At 31.7% G+C, this 18,207-nt stretch overlaps 1 protein-coding gene across 8 annotated transcripts in view; it reads right to left on the bottom strand.

Moving 5' to 3' along the window:
* EPHA7 (EPH receptor A7) overlaps positions 1–18,207 on the bottom strand; it is a 178,861-nt gene that overhangs the window by 6,479 nt on the left and 154,175 nt on the right. For 3 of the 8 annotated variants that reach the window (XM_005552330.4, XM_005552332.4, XM_045391251.2), the window contains exons 8-15: positions 17,893–18,001; positions 17,157–17,212; positions 12,658–12,783; positions 11,418–11,603; positions 10,778–10,839; positions 9,146–9,355; positions 8,007–8,156; positions 297–490 (exon numbers count right to left, since the gene is read on the bottom strand). In XM_005552330.4, coding sequence (XP_005552387.1) covers positions 297–490; positions 8,007–8,156; positions 9,146–9,355; positions 10,778–10,839; positions 11,418–11,603; positions 12,658–12,783; positions 17,157–17,212; positions 17,893–18,001 — 1,093 coding nt within the window. Of the gene's footprint in view, positions 1–296; positions 491–8,006; positions 8,157–9,145; positions 9,356–10,777; positions 10,840–11,417; positions 11,604–12,657; positions 12,784–13,256; positions 14,083–17,156; positions 17,213–17,892; positions 18,002–18,207 lie in introns of those variants that run through there. The other 5 variants (XM_015449063.2, XM_074039017.1, XM_074039018.1 and 2 more) reach the window with 2 other exon arrangements.

Below are 18,207 nucleotides of genomic sequence, written 5' to 3'. Positions count from 1 at the left end.
ATATGAACTACTATCATATCACAAAAATTCAGTTCATAAAGTTTTTTTGATAAAAGCAGCTAGTAATACTTATAACTTTAAAAAATACAATAATAACTAATATATTCTCTTTAAACACCAATGAAGGTAAGCTTAACTGGAAAGAAAAAATAAACTTCTGTAAATATAATCTATTTAATATGAATTTATACTTCAACACAAAAGTCAATTTGCGATTGTGGTGGCGTTGAGGAAATGAATGGTTTATGTGACTATTTTAATTTCTCCCAGATTCCATTCTCTTAGGCATTTCTTACCTACTACAAGTTCCCAGGGGAGTTTTCAGACTATTTGGGTTTCGAATCATTTTGTCAAGAATTCCAACTATCTGTTCAAATTTTGGCCTTTCAGCACGCTCCTTTTGCCAACAATCCAACATTAGCTGGTGAAGGCCAGCTGGGCAGTCCATGGGTGCTGGTAAACGATAACCTTCTTCTATTGCTTTTATAACCTAATAGCCAAAAGGACATTGCAAATTATAATAAAACAAATTTCTCAGTAGGCAAAATGATTTATCCAGATAAGAATGAGGCACAATGCTTCACAAAAGACTTACTTTTTTCCCCCAAATTTCCATGAATACTAAGCAAGTTATTAAGGAGTGCATGAAGTGGAGGATATGATGACATTTGCTAGTTAATTCAGCAATAGGGAGCAGCAATTAAGTTCATCCAGGGTGCAAGAGATGGAAACGTTTTTAACATCATCCCAGAGGCTTTCAAAAGGGAACATGTTATGAAACTATCTTACTTGTATATAATTGTGAGTATACGTATGTGCCCATACATTTAATAATTCTGCAAGTTGTAAAAAGAATTTGAGTTACCCAGAATGAGCCAGAATGATTCACTTTCAAACAGGGCATCAAAATAATATGAATGTTATTACCAAGCCCATGAGTCTTTTAAATAATATGAAGCTTATTGTTAGTGTTATAAGACAGTAGTGTGCTGGAGCGAGGTTGTACTGGTTTATGAGTGGCGACTGCATCCCTTCCTTACTCCAAGTTCCCTTACCTCACGCTGGCAGACTGAAATAAGCGTGGGGGAAGGGTTACAGCAGGAAATAGGGAAGGTCTACAAATCAGGGCTTTCCCAGTCAGAGAGCTGGTTTTTATTTTTAATTTTTATCAGCATACCACTGCCTATTTATGTCTAATAACAGCCTAAAAAACTGTTTATATGAAGCTTTGAGTATTAATGAAAAATAGGCCCCTATAAACATTTGTATGTGGCAATCAGAAAAATTATCATTCAGATTTGAGTTTTTCATTTATATGAAAGGCAAAAATAGATCTTAAAAATTTGAAAATGTTCCAAATCTGAGTGGCAAAGGGAAGAGAACAAGAAGACAAATAGCAGAAATAAGAAGGGCTTGGAGAACATTAAAATAGTATTTTAGGGGGAAGAACAAATCCTTTGACACTGACTGATATAATGGTAGAAATATAACAGAAAATGACCCTCTGAGGAAAAAAAAACTTTGAATTTTCAAAGAAAATAAGGCCAAAAGTAGGCAAATAAAAAGCTGGCTTTAAGAAATGTTGCTGGCCTTAATATTTTTATGGGAACACATCCTTAAGATGCATGCCGACACTCAAAAATAGCACCTTAAAATATAAAAAGTTATAGGATAGGATATAATAAGTACAGTACCTGGCATCAACAATGCTTGAAAAAAAAATTCTTTTGTATAAGGGGGAAAAAACGTCTACTTTTTTCTTTAAGGCAAATCTCTAATTAAGTTTAAAAAGTAAATAGATGGACTTAGTTATAGTAACTTTTGAAAATTCATGTAAGTATAAAATTTAAGACCAAACGCTCTCCTAATCGCTAGGTTTTATTTCTATCAGCTTATTAAACTCTTCATCTGAATTGTTCATAGGTACCTCCACTCTATATAATTAAAACTGAATTTACCACCTCTCTTCCCAATGTTTTACTATTTCAATTATTAGCACTTCCAGTCCCAGTTAGAAAGCTGCAAACTGTCCCAGATTCTTTCATTCTCTCTTTCTCTCTCTCTCTCTCTTTTTTTTTTTTTAAAAAAAAAGAAGAAAACAGAGTCTTGCTCTGTCATCCAGGCTGGAGTGCAGTGGCACGATCACAGCTCACTGCAGCCTTGAACTCCAGGGCCCCACATCCTGATCTTCCTGCCTCACATCCTCATATACACAATTAGTCACCACTTTCTGATGATTTCTACTTCCCAAATATAATGTATGCTCAAATACTAGAAAAAGTATTTTTCCATATTTATATCTACATTTATATATCTCTCTATATATAAACATCTCTGTGAAATGATGGAGTAATTATCTCATAGTTAAGTCCTTAGTTTCACACTGAGGTGTTTCTTTAAGTACTTTATTTTGAACAACAATTATGGAGAAAACACCTTGGTCTTAAGTGACCTTAATCAGTGTTGGTACTAAATGCAATGGAGGTCATATGACAGAACTTAAAAATGTCCTTTTATGACCCCATAATTACAAATGTTGCATATCACTGTAAACATTCCTCTAATATATCACTTTTAAAAGCTATACATCAAACAAATACATACAAATGGTAACTCTGCAAAGATCACAAATATGTAAGTATAGGAGAAATTATATTTTTTGAAAACCATTTTAAATGCTAAGAATTTCAAGTGGTTTTGCAAAACATTCCAGTAATAGCACTGTACTTGGATTCAAAAATGCTCTGTTAAAAAATGTGAATAAAAGTAAAAGTAATTTACTTTTGGAAAATGAGTGGCTTTTTGTATATGAGGCTGCTTCTATTTAAACACGTGCAGTCTATTTCTGATTTGACATGACTGCATTCTAATGCTCATAACATTAATTCAGTCCTCATTATTTCCCACCACCTCCTAACCTACTTCCCTGCTTACAGCTTATCTTCAGGTGTTCTGAAAGGAACAATGTAAGTTGAGTGATCTTTCCTTTTTTCTTTCCCTCCAAGTAATGTTTTAAAATGTAAATCTAAATCTTATCATGCCCTCTTGACATAATACTTTTCAATAGCACTCCAAGCTTTCAAAAGAACACTTAAAATTATCGATTCTTTAGCTTTCAACACAATATATTCTTAAGTGTTTGTAGCACTGAACATAGGACCTTTAAATGATTATTAAAAAAATGAGTTAATGAACCTCTGTAGTTGTTCTACTGCATTACGGAAATTTAATGATTCCTTTTGTTATTGCAGAGAAACAACACTGATCTCACTTCAAAGTGAAACTCCTAGCTATATTCAAAGATACAGTGGTTTACACATTCATAAAGGATAGCAAGAAGATATAACATTTAAAATAAGAGATATTGGGACTTTAATAATCTCATTAATAGTCACATCCCTATGGACATGAACACGTAAGGTACTTGCTGGGAACTCTTCCACCTTATACAGCAGTTTGGCATAATCCAAGATATACCCTTTGAAACAAAACCAGCCAATAGGAGCTAATTTAGGGAAAAACCGAACCTTGAGGTTCTGCAGTTTTCATTTATTAGCCTGGCAGTAAAACAATTTCCCTGTTAAAGATGTAATTAATAATCACTGTTAATATATATTAAATGCTTATTATATGATTGGCATGGTTTTAAACTTGAATTATCTTATTTGATTCTTACAAAAACCTTATTAGGTTTAAGTATCATTATTACACTGATTCAAGAGATAAAGAATGTGTGACACACAGGAAAAAAAGAAAGAGGGCCACTCAATATCAGGTAGCTGTTAGTAGAAAAGACAGAATTTAACGTAGGCTATCTGACCAGAGCCCTTGCTGTTAAGAATGCCTTTATTTTTCCAATTAAAAAATAGGTACATTCTTCAAATAGTTAGATATTCTTGGAAAAACAATGCACAGAGGTAAGATGGCTGACCCTCCACTTCTTAGAGGATTATGTAATTGGTTCATTGAATTCATCTGACACATATTCTTGTGAAATTACTAGAAACTCCTTGTATTTGCGTTAGTATTCTAATAAAATACATTCATAACCAGTTCTATATCTAAATAGTTCCCAGAGGAACCAGAAGTGATTTGGGTAAATGTAACTTTAAAAAAGATCTCTGGGACACAACAAGGACCACTTCTTTGGCAAATGCTGTAAAGCAATACTTAGAAATAAAAACAAAAGTTACTTACTGAGAAGTGTTTCCATATTATTACAGTATGACCATTGTAATTAAGAGAAAAAGGAACACAATAAGACCCCATTAATGAGCCTGTAATAACTCAAAATGGCATATGATATGATTGGCTTCTGTCCTCTCCTCAATATTCATTTTCTATTTCATTAACCTCGCAGTAACATGACCCACATTTTATGCAATTAAATATGTTGGACTTCACTTATGAGATTATGGCAAAGTTTTACATAAAACAACATCATAATTTTGCTTCTATCTTAACACGAAAAAATAATAAAGTCATAAATCAGTGGTGACTTTTAAAATGAAAAATTAGGTATCACAATTTAGCTGAGAATACATTTACTTATGAGTATATTATATTTTCAAAGCTCTTAAATGATTTTTCATATATGGCTTTAAGGAATTATCTTTATGTCTCATACCTTTACAAAAGCTTAAATTTTTTAATATCCTAATATCTACCAACTAGGAAAATTAACAATTTACTGGCCTAGCTTTATATAAGAGAAAAATACTTTCTTACATTCTTTTTTAAAAATACTTTTTAGTTATGTTAAGTATTAAGATAATTAATTTACTATATAGATTTTATTCTTTTTATGCTAGTAGTATTTTTTCTTATATTACAATACATTAAAATACGAATGTAAGAAAAATACTAGGAAAAATAAAATCTATATAGTAAAAAACTTCAAAATTTCATAAATTGACGGTAAAAATTTGATTTGGATGAATCAAGATATAAATTCAATGAAAAGATAGCTGCTGTGAAAACCAAAATGATATTTTCAATTTCCACAAAAGTTCTTATATTTGACATTTACATACATGAAGATTTTTCTTTGAAAAGTCATTAATGGAAAGAGCTAAATGTCTGCAGATTTTTTAGAAGAATAAAAGTTGGAAATTTATTTGGAAAGCTTCACCTCTCGTTTTTAATTGCAAGTAACTGAATCTGACTGTTTCCAATGCAGTTAAAACTTAAGAAAATAATAGACACATGAAAATACAAATGAGTGCCCATTCAAGGGTTAACTAAGGGATAATCTATTTGAGTATGAGTCTGGTCATGTATACATATATTAGTTTTCCCTAGGTTTTTCTTGTTCATTGCCTTGTCCAGAGTTACACACACTGTCCAGATAGTCCAGAACTTTCTCACTCATTAGCTTCTACACCACCCTTTTGTGTCTCTTCAGGTTACAAAAACCTCACCTTATCCAGCATTCAGCCTGGAACTGTGTGGACTTGCTTAGAAATGTAACCATCACTGCACATCTTGTTTTCTTGTGTCTTGTAAAAAATCTTTTAAAATCTGAGGCATTTAAAATGTGAGGGCTTTCTTAAATCCCTGACAAATTCCTAGCAACTAAATTTTAATAATGTAAAGTGAATCGGTTCGCTTAATAAATCCATCTAGGCTAATTAAAAAACAATGAATATATCCGAAAATCTGACGAAGGCAACCTTCCCAGAAAAAAAATAATATATTCACACATACACAGCAGTTTCCACATGTATCAGGGGTTCATAGATTTAAGTCTCTCCATGAACTCCTACCACAGCTTCCTAGTAAAAAAGCTTTTATCTAGAAAATTTTATCCCAGAATGGAAATCATTATCCTAAATTATCCAATTTTTCTCCATTTGCATATTGAAAATTAAACATATAATTGTTCAAATAGCACTCTACTGACATAATTATAAAATAATGACTATTATGTAATAAGAGGAATATGAATATCAATTTCACTGTACAAACTGACCTATCTAGGTAATCTCTCACTGCTAAACAAACCTGTGTCCAAATTTATTAATTATTTTAGACTTTCTAACTAAAAACATAAAAGAATGTGCCAAATAATTTAGGTTAGAACTAAACTGCACAATAGACATAATTATGTCATTTTACTAATAAAATATTTATTAATCCTTCGTATATTAAGGCTATATTCATGATGTTCATTTTTAAGAAAAACAAAAAACAATACTTAACACATTTTAAAATTTAAAATTGGAAATATTAATTTGTTTCTTCTTAACCATTTTCATTATTTGTTTTTGGAAGTTAAGTGAACTCTGAATTTGTCAGTCCTGTCAGTCCCTTTATGTTTGAATCCAGTACAGAAGGAAGGTGTCAAAAGAAATGAAACCCCACTGAGTATCTAGGGAATGTAAATATTTCTCTTTCTCTGCCCTAAGGATTTGTTTGTCCACATTTTGACAGTCCATGAAATCTTTGACACTGAGACCTGTCAAATATTAACAACTTTGCCTCTGCCAAACAGACTCGTCATTTAGACTTTTATCTTTGAAAAACAAAACAACAACAAAAAACTAAAAGCAAATGAAAAAGTTTTATGTCATCTTCCAGTTCAAAATATCAACAGATTTAACTGATTTATAACCATCCTCTTTTCAGACTGGGAACTTCTCAGTTAATGCAAAAGTTTGTAGGGAAAGTATCAAAAATAACCTTACCAACAACATATAAAACAGTCTAAATGTTAGTTGTCTAAAAATAACTACTGTAAGTTTTAAGACCCATAGCAACTTGATATGGGCAATTCTAAAGTTCAAATCAAAGTTATTGATTTAATATAACAATTTGCATGATCTCTTTAAAAAAATAACTCAAATGTAACTGTAGTAGTCAGCTTCTATTTTCCTGAAGCATTACTTATTTTTTTACTTCATACTCCAAGAATTTGGATTAGTATAATTTCCAGACTCCTTCGAAAACTGTTTCATCAATCTGTCCAAACCTACATCTTCATTTCTAATTACCACAAGTGTACTGCATCTCTGTTATAGAAAAGTGAGTCCATTTGATTGGTCTTCATACACCTCTAAACCTTAACCTCTCAACTTTCCAGTGTGCTTCCTTAGAGAATGGCTCATCAGCTCTGAACCAAGGTATCCTCCAGATTTCTAGTACAATCCTGGATATCGTGCTACATTTCATACTGGCTCTACATCCATCTAAATTTCACTCATATTTCAATAGTTTGAACTATAAGTGCTCTTGGCCTACAAAACGGCCATTTTATCAAACTCAACCTAATAAAAGCAACTTTTTTTTTGCACTTTTGCTATATTGTTGAATAAATGGTCTCTTGGTGTGAGATGTGTACCCTCACATGGACTACCATCAGTTTCTTTTCTCAACGGATAACAGTATGCTTTATGTTCTAGCATATCCTCATGGCAGCAGGGGATGTACATTTAATAAATACACTTTTAAAAGGAATTTCCAGGGATATTCTTATTGTGATTACATTCTAAAATATCACTATGAAACATTTACTAATAGTGATCATAAAATCTAGATTGTCGCATGAAACTAAAACTTAGTTACACCGATCAACAGTAGATAATTTAAATAAATTTTCTTAGAACACTAAAAGAAAAAGATAAGCTTCAAAGACAAAACAAAGCACAACCAAACTTCCTTCCCTCCTCTTCACAGATGATTCTTTTACTCATGTGATGTTCCCACTCCAGCTGTGCAAGTGTGGAAACATTATCTTTATTAAGGAAGAAATATCGTTAGTAAGCTTCTATTTTGTGTCCATAGAATTTATATTATAAAAAGAGAAAGACATTATTCAAAATGAAAGCCAAAATAATAAAATTAGTAGAGCCACTAATTTATGGTAATTAGTGTGGTAGTAATTGTGGAAAACTGTATTTTTATAATTATTTAAAAGTGTGTTCTTAATGAGCCTTTACCTACGTGTTCCAGTAATAGTGGCTATTAATGTATTCAATCTCTTTTGTTTAAATGAATGTAACACCTACATCTTGATTTGACATGTCCCAATAAGGTCTTTCTCCATAAGACATAACTTCCCACATGACTATTCCATAGCTCCATACATCACTGGCTGATGTGAATTTCCGGTACTGGATGGCTTCGGGTGCTGTCCACCTTACTGGAATTTTTCCACCCTATTATAAAAAGAAATGAACATTTAAAATATGTATAATAACTTATCTATTATTTATGGCAATATCATAAATACATATGTGCATTTTTGGTTGGTAGTTCAGCAGCATCAGGTCTACCCATCTTGAATCTCTATGTGTATTTAAAGTTCTTAATCTGATTTTTAGAATCCCATTACAAATTTCATCATTTCAAATTTAACATTGCAACTCAACTGATGGAGCTTTGTGTGGTGTTAGGGCAAGAGTATATTGAACAAACAATGAGAGGCTGGGCGCTGCGGCTCACACCTGTAATCCCAGCACTTTGGGAGACTGAAGTGGGTGGATCACCTGAGGCCAGGAGTTGGAGACGAGCCTGGCAAACATGGTGAAACCCCGTCTCTACTAAAAATACGAGAAAATTATCCATGCGTAGTGGTGGGCGCCTGTTATCCTAGCTACTCAGAAGGCTGAGGCAGGAGCATTGCTTGAACCCGAGAGGTGGAGGCTGCAGTGAGCCAAGACTGCGTCATTGCAGTCCAGCCTGGACAACAACAACAGTCACAACAAAGACAAACTAGGCAAAGTTACTATGAAAATGAAATAAAATATGGATAATTTAAATAAACTCTCACATATTTTCTTTTTTTCTAATCTTACAAAAGTTATAAGGATTAGCATAGTTAATATTCTTTTAAATCTTTATTTAAAATGTTATTATAGTTTTCTACAAATATGAGTGCTAGTAACTAGATGTTTTTGTATGTAACTATATTCTATGACTCTCTCAGTATAAGGTAGTCATGTTATCAACACTTTCCTTCTTAGCTTATATATACACTGTACAAACAATGATTCTTCCAGAAAAACAAAAAACAAATAAAAGCAACCTCAAAATGCTTAGCTCAATTTGCTTCATTTTTCCTGTTTAGTTTACATTATTAGGTCCTGCTTTCGTGGTAGAAAAATCTTAAGAATATGAAAAAGTGCAGTAAATGACTTTTTCTTACAGTAGTTGTATAGACAGCTTCTGGATCATCCTCTATAACTCGGGACAGGCCAAAATCTGACACTTTACAAACAAGATTGCTGTTGACAAGAATATTGCGAGCTGCAAGGTCCCTGTGAACATATCCCATATCAGCCAAATATCTCATTCCAGCAGCAATTCCTCTCAGCATTCCTACTAACTGAATGACTGTAAATTGCCCATCATGTTTCTGCAGGAAGACAAAAATAAAAGCCCAGTTAATTGCATACTTTAAAAGGGACAAAAATCACCATGAAAAATATCTGCATGCTAGTAATTTGCTATTGTATAACAGGAATTGTTAATGAATTTTTTATATAATATGGATACCTGTGGAAAAAAGCATAACATGCTCATTTAGCTGATAGCCAAATAATTTTGGTAATCATTTAGTTATTTATATTAATTTGATATTTTAATATGAACTAACAGTTTGAGATTGCACAAGTCTAAAAGTATATGCTAATTTTTAAGTTTGGAAATAGAATATCTAAAAAATTACCCCAATTAGCTAAGTGTTTTCCCCACATGCCAAAAAGTCTAAATAACATAAAAGTATATAAAGAAATTAATATACATATAATAAGGTTTATTTTCCTCTAAATGGTAAAAATGAAAAGGGGGAAATATTTGAGTCAAAATGAAGAGAAACTAAAATGTAGAAAGTGATTGTAGTGGCTGACTTGGTTTTCATTTAATTTTTTCTTAGTTATGCTACTGATAGGAGCGTTACTTGTAACAAGGATTCTCTAGGACAGATGTACTAGCAAATGGGATTGAGAACTGTTTGCAACCAGACCGGTCACTTCTAACCTATTTTAACCAAAAAATTACTCCAGCTGAATATAAATATGCTGGATGAAGTATGCTAGTCTGAGTTGATGAATTTTCTAATTGATTCTTATATCATGATGATGCAGCAATAAAAGTTGCTCTAAATCCTATGACTGTTTATACATCTGAGTTAAATATGATTCCAGATCATATTAAATAACTTTACAAGTTCTCTTTTTCTTTAGATTATTTTTTTCTTTGCCATTTGGAAAAATGTTCACATGTTAATATTCTTAGTTAAAAAGCCTCTGAGAGTAAAAATATCTATGTTTATATATTTTGGATTTATATGTCATTTACAAATGAATCACACATCATTAATTTGAAAAATAATGTTAATAATCATACATTTTATGCTTGGTGTTCACCTAACAATAAAATAGAAATGGTTCTACAGAGCAGAGTTGTGATCAAAGTGTCAACACAGAATGGTTATCTCACCTTTTAGTCTTCTCCATATTATCTCTATATTTCATTTACAATTGCACATGCTGCTTTATAACATGAATTCAAATTACAGGGCTTCAGGCATCCTCCATATCTCAGGTAATAATATTAACGGAAATAACTTTGTGACCACATTGTATCACTTAAATGCTCAAACTATTCTAGTTTAATCTAGTCTTGAACTCTGATTATTAATCTGATTTTCAAAGACAATTTTCTAACCTCTTACTATTTTACAAGGTTCTCATTTTACATCGCAAAAAAGATTCAAAAAATTATATTGGTAGCAAGCATAGTATATTTAGAATAAGTGGATCACTTTGGTACTTACCCTGAGAAATGCATCTAGGGCTCCATTTTCCATGAACTCTATTACAATCATGACTGGTTTCCCTAAAAATAAAAAAATAAAAAAAAGTTTCAGAAGTTGTAACCTGAACTGCAGGGTTATTTCCTTTCTCATCCCCCAGTAAAACACATGGTGCTCTTTTGAAAGAGTGAGTGTGTGAAGTATGAGTGTTTCTTTTAGTGTTGCTGCTAAGCTCAAAAAGTCATTATATGTCTGCTTGGAACATGATCATGATTCATAAAATTAAAACATATAAATAAAAGTCATGGTGTTCTTCTGACTCCTGCTTTGTGAGTAAAACTCAGAGAAAATTATACTTTATGTAAAACGTAAAGACTATATTGTATAATTATTATGTCTCTTGAAGAGAAATAAAAATATTTATCAGTCATTCCATCTATCAGTTATTCTTCAACTCTAATCTTACATTCATTTTTTTCTGCTTTTTTTCCCCCTTGAGGTGATAACATAAAGGAAGAATTTTTTTATTAGTTACATACCAAGAAAACTCATTCATTTAGACTATGCAACATATTTCATAATTTGTTTTATTATGTACATAATAATACTAATTTCTGACACTCGGTTTGTTTTATAAAATAAAGATATAACCAATATCTACCTCTTGTAACAACGCCTTCCAAATGGACAACATTTGGGTGGTCAAACTGCCCCATGATGCTTGCTTCACATAAAAAGTCTCTCCTCTGTTTTTCTGTGTAACCAACTTTCAGGGTTTTTATGGCTACTGCAACGTCTCTTTTCCCTGGAAGTTTCAAACGGCCACTGCAGACTTCACCAAATTCTCCTGAAGTAACAGAACAAGCAGGCATATTTTATTTTCTAAATATTGTACTTTTCTTTTAAGAGCAAATGCATTTAATTATTTTTCTTTAACTTATAGTAAATTATTTAAAGCATTTTAAAATATTTTCAAAAATACTTGATAAAGCCCCGTAAGTTACATAGAATACATTCCCATATATAGGGGAGTCTATTTCCTAGACACAAAAGTTGTTTATGAAAATAATGGCATAAATGAAATTAAAACTTGAAGATACAGTTCAGAGCTCCTTCATAGAAGTTACGCTTTCCTAAACTGTCTTGTTAAACAGGCTACTATTTTTCAATTGAATTAACCAACACTCAGGGTTAACATTCAGATTTGAATTATGCTATTATACATTTAAAATTATTTTTTATATATGGCATTAGTATATAACCTAGACTACCGACTAAAGCATGAGGACACAGCAAATTCTAAACATTGCTATTCCTTTTGAGAAGAAAATATTTATTAAACATTTAAAATCTGGAATTTATATGCACTATGTCTACTGGATTTAAAGGAATTAGAATCAGAAATGTATATTATAAAAATACATACAAATAGAAAATATTCCCTTTAAATAATTCATACACATTAATTTTCTACATGAATTTAAATTACAATGGCTAATATCTACAAATACAAGAAAAAAGATAAAAATGAAAGTTTTGTAAGAAGACAGTAAATCAAGTAAAAGGAAATGCACAGCAAAATTCTGGAAATTTCTGACCTTTTAAAAATACAATTCATTTCTTAAATGACAGGCCAGAGCTATTATAAAGTAGCTTGTAATAGAACAATATCTTAAAAATCCAACAGAAAACAAAAATATATGGATTCTTCGTGCCACATGCTAGTTTTTCACATTTTTTCGTAAGATTTCATAAACAAGTACAGCCTCACTGCTTCCAACAGTTCAGGTAAATGCAAAAGTTCTATACTTGAGGGATAATTATTTGCCTGTCATTATGATGTATGACTTTCGATCTTGGCTAAATGGAACAGCTGAACAAGGAAGCTACAATAGCCTTACCTGCACCAATCACACGCTCAATTTTAATACAGGAGGCATCTAGCTCCTTGGCGAATTGATGGACAGCTCTATTTGGGTCCTCATAGGTTTCAGGGTCAATGTAGGTTTTGGTGCCTGGAAATTTAACTGTAATGATGTAAGAAAGCATGACTGTGATGAAGCAAAGCCCTTATTGTGCAGTCAGCCCAGGAATTTCATTATGCAGAGTGCTCCTTGGAACAGTGAACTTGCTTCCACATCACCTGATTCACAGCAGTTTTAACAGACTACTTCAGTCTGCTGGCGTATAGGTATTATCTGCAAGCTTCTATAGGTAACATAGGATCCAGCTCATAGGTTGCTAACTGAATTGCTTTTCCAGTAAATCAACAAAAGACATTCACCAAAATTTCTGACATGCCTATCAGACGGGAGGTTTAATTAAATTCACTGCTATCATGGCATAGTTCAAGCCATATTGAGGTTTGTAATGGACTTGGAAACACATTTGTAAAACTACCAGTCAGTCAATCAATCAAATTAATACACTGGGAAAAGAAGACATTTCATTTACAGGTAGCCTACTACACTGACAGCAATATTAAAAACATTTAGACATCTTACTTATTCTTTTGATTTATTTTTTTAAAGACCAACCACCGTTGACATATACATAAAATTAATACAAGATGTGAGGGACTTCTATCACAGAATCAAAGAGATATCTTCTAAAGACAGTTTCATCTTCACCTTCAAGGGCAATAGAGGCCAGATATACAAAGTGCAGAGTAAAGTAGAAAATTTACAATATTCCTGGGATCTGTTAACCAAGTATGACAGCGATTTGAAAGAGGAATGGTTTATATGAACTTTCAATTATAAGGCTCTGGAAGATCTTAACTGCTGAGGAGGTAGCCAATATGCCTCACAAAAGGTAGTCAAAATGCAAACAACATAGAATAATCTTAAAAGTTAAAATCTTCTTAAAATGCACCCAGAAGCATGCAGGTAACAGATAATACTATGTCAACTTTAAATAAAATTCAATTACAATAATGTATTCCAAATCTATTTGGTAAAAGACAAAGATAAGATAGATAGGCATATATTTGGTTATATTAATGCAATGAAAATTACACTATATCCTCAAAAAAACTTTATTGTTTTAACAAAGCCACTGAACAATCTTTTCATCAAATCTTACTATTTGGAGAACAATATACTTCTTTATATATTACACTGCAGCCTAACTGTGCTTATGTCATCACATTAAAATTATATTTTAAAAATAAACACATAACAAAAAGAAGCAAAATGTATAAAGGAAAATGGGATTTAAAAATCTTGATTTATTCTGCTGTAGTTGATTGTTTATCCAAAATTGATTGTCTTAAACAATTATTGTTGCAGTTTATAAAACTGACAGATGCTCATTTGTTACTAAAGCTGAACATGAAAAAAAAAAAAAAAAAAAAACAACACGAGAAGAAAAGAGAGAGGGGATAGAAGGAGAAAAGAGAGAAGAAGGAGTATAGGGAAAGGGGGAAGAGAAAAAGAGAGAAGGGAAGAAAACAATAGGTTAACCTCCTAGATTGGCAGGCAGATGGAGAATGAGCCATCTTCTCCCTTTTTATTCTCTCTTTCTTTCATTTTTTTAAAATTTTGTTTTGATAAGGGAGCTAGATTGGAGGTAACCTTCCGCATCTCAAACGGTCTCTGACGGTTCTTTATTCAAGCTGTCATAAAACATTTTGACAGGCCAGAGCTATTTTGGCATAAAAACATGAAATACTGCCCAGCTTGGATTTGAAGACATTGTTAGAAGAAATGGTAGGAGGAAACAAAATGTAAATCGGAATTGCTTCACTAAATTCCTCCATTGTGTTTATATCTTTAAATGTAGCACTTGGGGGCATGGAGAGTTGAGGGTGCCTGATACAAATGACTGGACATTCTATTAAATTCAGTGCTCTAAAAGCTAGTTAAATGGTTGCTTTCAAGTTTCTGTAAAAATTCAATCTGGTGTTTTAGCACTTGGGAAAATTGTCCATGAACTAAATAGAGTAATAGAAAGACACCAACTTGTAAACAACTGGTTACCACAGTATTATACTTTGTATATTAAGTAATCATAAAACCAAATAAAATACCTTGTTTTAATCAAACAAGAAGAAAACATATCCTTGGAAAAAGGGTGATTCAAAATATTAAGAGTTCACCAGGATAGGATATGGTAAGTGCACTTTTTTTCATTATTCATTTAAGAAATGAATGTTTTAAAATAAGGAAAATATTGACATTATTTCTGAATATTCTGGTTTATCCCAACTTGAGTATGAACTTTTGTATTTTAAAATATTATTTCGATTTCTCATGAAAGTTAAACATCTTAAAACCACCATTGCTAGTTTTCTCTAAAGGTTAAAACTTTATATACAGCAAGCTTATCTTGTATATATTAGCAAGTAAGGCATGCAATTATATATTTTCTAATTACAAACTGGATGTGAAATGTGAAGAAAGTGAATGGCATAAACACATTAAAACTTATAAGGCTATACAACAAATTTTGGATAAGTCATGTTTCAATTGACCTTCTGCATTAACCTGCAAGTTAAAAGCAAATAAACTGGTATATGTGATCATTTGGGGATATTTCAAATATGCTCAACAAATAAAAGTGACATACTGATTATGGTAATATTAAATAATTGTGCCATTAAATTATTCACATATGGGCAGGACCAGGGATTCCCGGAACTACAGTCTTATGTTACTCTTCTATATACATTCTACACTAGAAAAAAAATTTGGAAATTCAAGTTTTGATCTGCTCCTTCCTGTCTGGGGAAGTGTTAAAAATATTCTCCCATGTCATTAAATAGAAACAAAAAAAAGGTAACCTCCACTTTTTTCTTTATTTCCTCTAGCTATAAACTACCTATGGTGCTCTCTTCACTGAGGCTTGTCGCAGGAAAATTAATGCCAGATTAGCAAAAGGAAGTTCTGACATTGGGGGCATATCAAGTAATCCCAAGTGGGGTATAGAAACACACATATTCAGTCATAATCAGGGGTATATTTAAGTCTTTTGAGGCTTAACCCATATACAATTTGGGATACTGTCTTTAGGGGAAATAATACATGATTATATACACAAATTTGCTACAGCACTCTCACGGCCTAAAATAGGCCTGTGAAAGTAAGAGGCCTTGAATATTAAACTTTATAATAAAGCCACTTCTGGGCATACCTTTAATTTCCATTTGTAGTAAACCGTACTACCCCACATGCCCTTCCTACCATCAGTGGTTGAGATTCAAGATAATTTCTTATTCAATTTGGATTTGTGTTATGTAAAACCACTTCTATTTTGAAAACTGAAGGTAACTGTTGGTTCAAAAATGCAAACATATTGAGAAAATTTAGGAATGATAAGAGCATTTACAATTTGTGTATTTAAACCACACATTGTCATTTGAGCTTTTTTTTTTTTTTTTTTTTTTTTACAAAAAAAGGAATCACAAAGAAAATCTAAAATGTATTAGAAATTCTTGATGGAGGCTTTGCTATTCTTATGACTTTACGATGGGTATAGGACAGCATCTTCACAGATACTGACATAAGAATCTAATAAATAACACAAAAGATACAATTCTTTTGTCATGGGAAATTTATCTACACATGAGAACATTTGCCAAAGATTACAGGCAATACAAAATAATAATAAAATTGGTTTTTAATATTCTCAAGGATTAAAAATGGGGAAAATGGGTTTGGGTAAGAACATCATTAATTATCAGAACTGAAGTAATTTGATGATTAGGTTTTGATTTTGCCTACATAAAGTAATAACATTTACTCTCAGTGCTCGCATTTTCACATGCCATTCTCACTGCAACAAGAATAAGATTAATGCAGATAGGCATCTATTTTATTTGGGTCACTAAGCTTTCTTCTAAATATGATTTCTAAAATGAACTTTTAAGAATAAGCTAACTCAAATCCATAGGAAAACATCAGAGGCATGAATCTTATTATTATACTATTTATGTTCTGTGAAATATCTATCAGTGATAGGTAATTTATAGTAGCTGAAGAGAAAGAGGCTCCTTAATTTAGTCTTTTGTGGTAGCACCACTCATTGGATTAAAAAAGGGCCTATCCTTGTAACCTGAAATGACATTCCATAGCTAGCAAATGGGCACATGCAACCTTTAATGTATTATTATTATGATGGTAAGAAACACTTGGGCAAAGTTTGCAAAAGGAAACATTATGATGTAAAAGCAGCTGAATATCCTGCAGTTATATGGCATTTCTGAATATATTTTATTTTTTCAAATTCATATCACATGCTTTTAATTCTAAACATCTTATTCAAATGCTTTAAAGCAACAATTTGAGCTCATGGTATAATTTCAAGCATGATGCATAAGGACTTTGTTAATGCCAATGCTAATAACCAGATTTTTCTATTAATAGGGGTACATCATAGTAAAGAAAAGCCAAACACTTACAATGAAAGTAAAGCTCTTCATCCCCTTCTTGGTCAGCTTTGCTATAACCACAGTGCCTGGAAGAAAGCAAATTTGTGACAATCTTAGTGATTTTACTTTTTATATTTAAATTTCATTACAATGCACCTTAGTTACTCAACAACCTACTAGAGTTAAATTTACTGTTCATAGTTATGAATCCATTTAGTAATAATATAGCAATTCACATGATTAAGATGCACAGAAAACAAACTTTTTGTGTGAGAAAATGTAAAAGGAACATTTTAAAAAATACATTTAGAATGAATATACAAAATTTAATATGATTTGAATCCACAAAGTTCAATTCACAAAAATATTCATGAGTCACAAATATTCACAAGTGAATGTTTACTTGTATTTTTTTCTGGAAAAAAACACATTTTAAATGGTTTCCACAAACATTTAATAACTAAAAGAGTAAATACTTCCCCAGGTATATTCTATATTTATTATGAAAACTTAACTCTGAAAATAAGAAATAAAAATTCACACAATAAAAACTATAATACTCATTCCCCCTAAACTAAAGGCAGTGATCAAACTCATATTACATTTTGATCTTGAAGGAATGACATGTTATTGATCTTTATTGTTTTGTATCAAAGAATGTTTGCATTTACTATTTAAAATTCTATTACACTAAGTAATAGGCTGACATAATTCTTAAAAAGCAGTATGTTTTAATGTTTGAGATTAGAACAACTTTGTGTTCTACCTTCTCCCAATGATGAAGCCAAAGACCATGAACACCAAAATGATGGTCCCAGCCACAGCAACCACAGCAATGATAATGACAGGATTCTGTTCACTGGAGACAGCTGTAGCTGCAAACAGAGGAAATAGGCTCAGAAATACTTGACACCATGCAAGAACGTGAGAGGTTAAATAAAATTAGTGATATCTTTTCTATGTAATTCACTCTAATTTTAAATAACTGCATTATTTTGTAACAAAGTAAATTTAAATAAATGTTTATTTCTGCCTTTCAAAGAACTGGTAAGGACAATACTTTCACATATTTTCCATTTAT

Source organism: Macaca fascicularis, chromosome 4 (genome assembly GCF_037993035.2).
Source record: "Macaca fascicularis isolate 582-1 chromosome 4, T2T-MFA8v1.1".
NCBI lineage: Eukaryota > Metazoa > Chordata > Mammalia > Primates > Cercopithecidae > Macaca > Macaca fascicularis.
The sequence above is the reverse complement of the archived record's forward strand: the minus strand, read 5'-3'. Positions and strand labels throughout refer to the sequence as shown.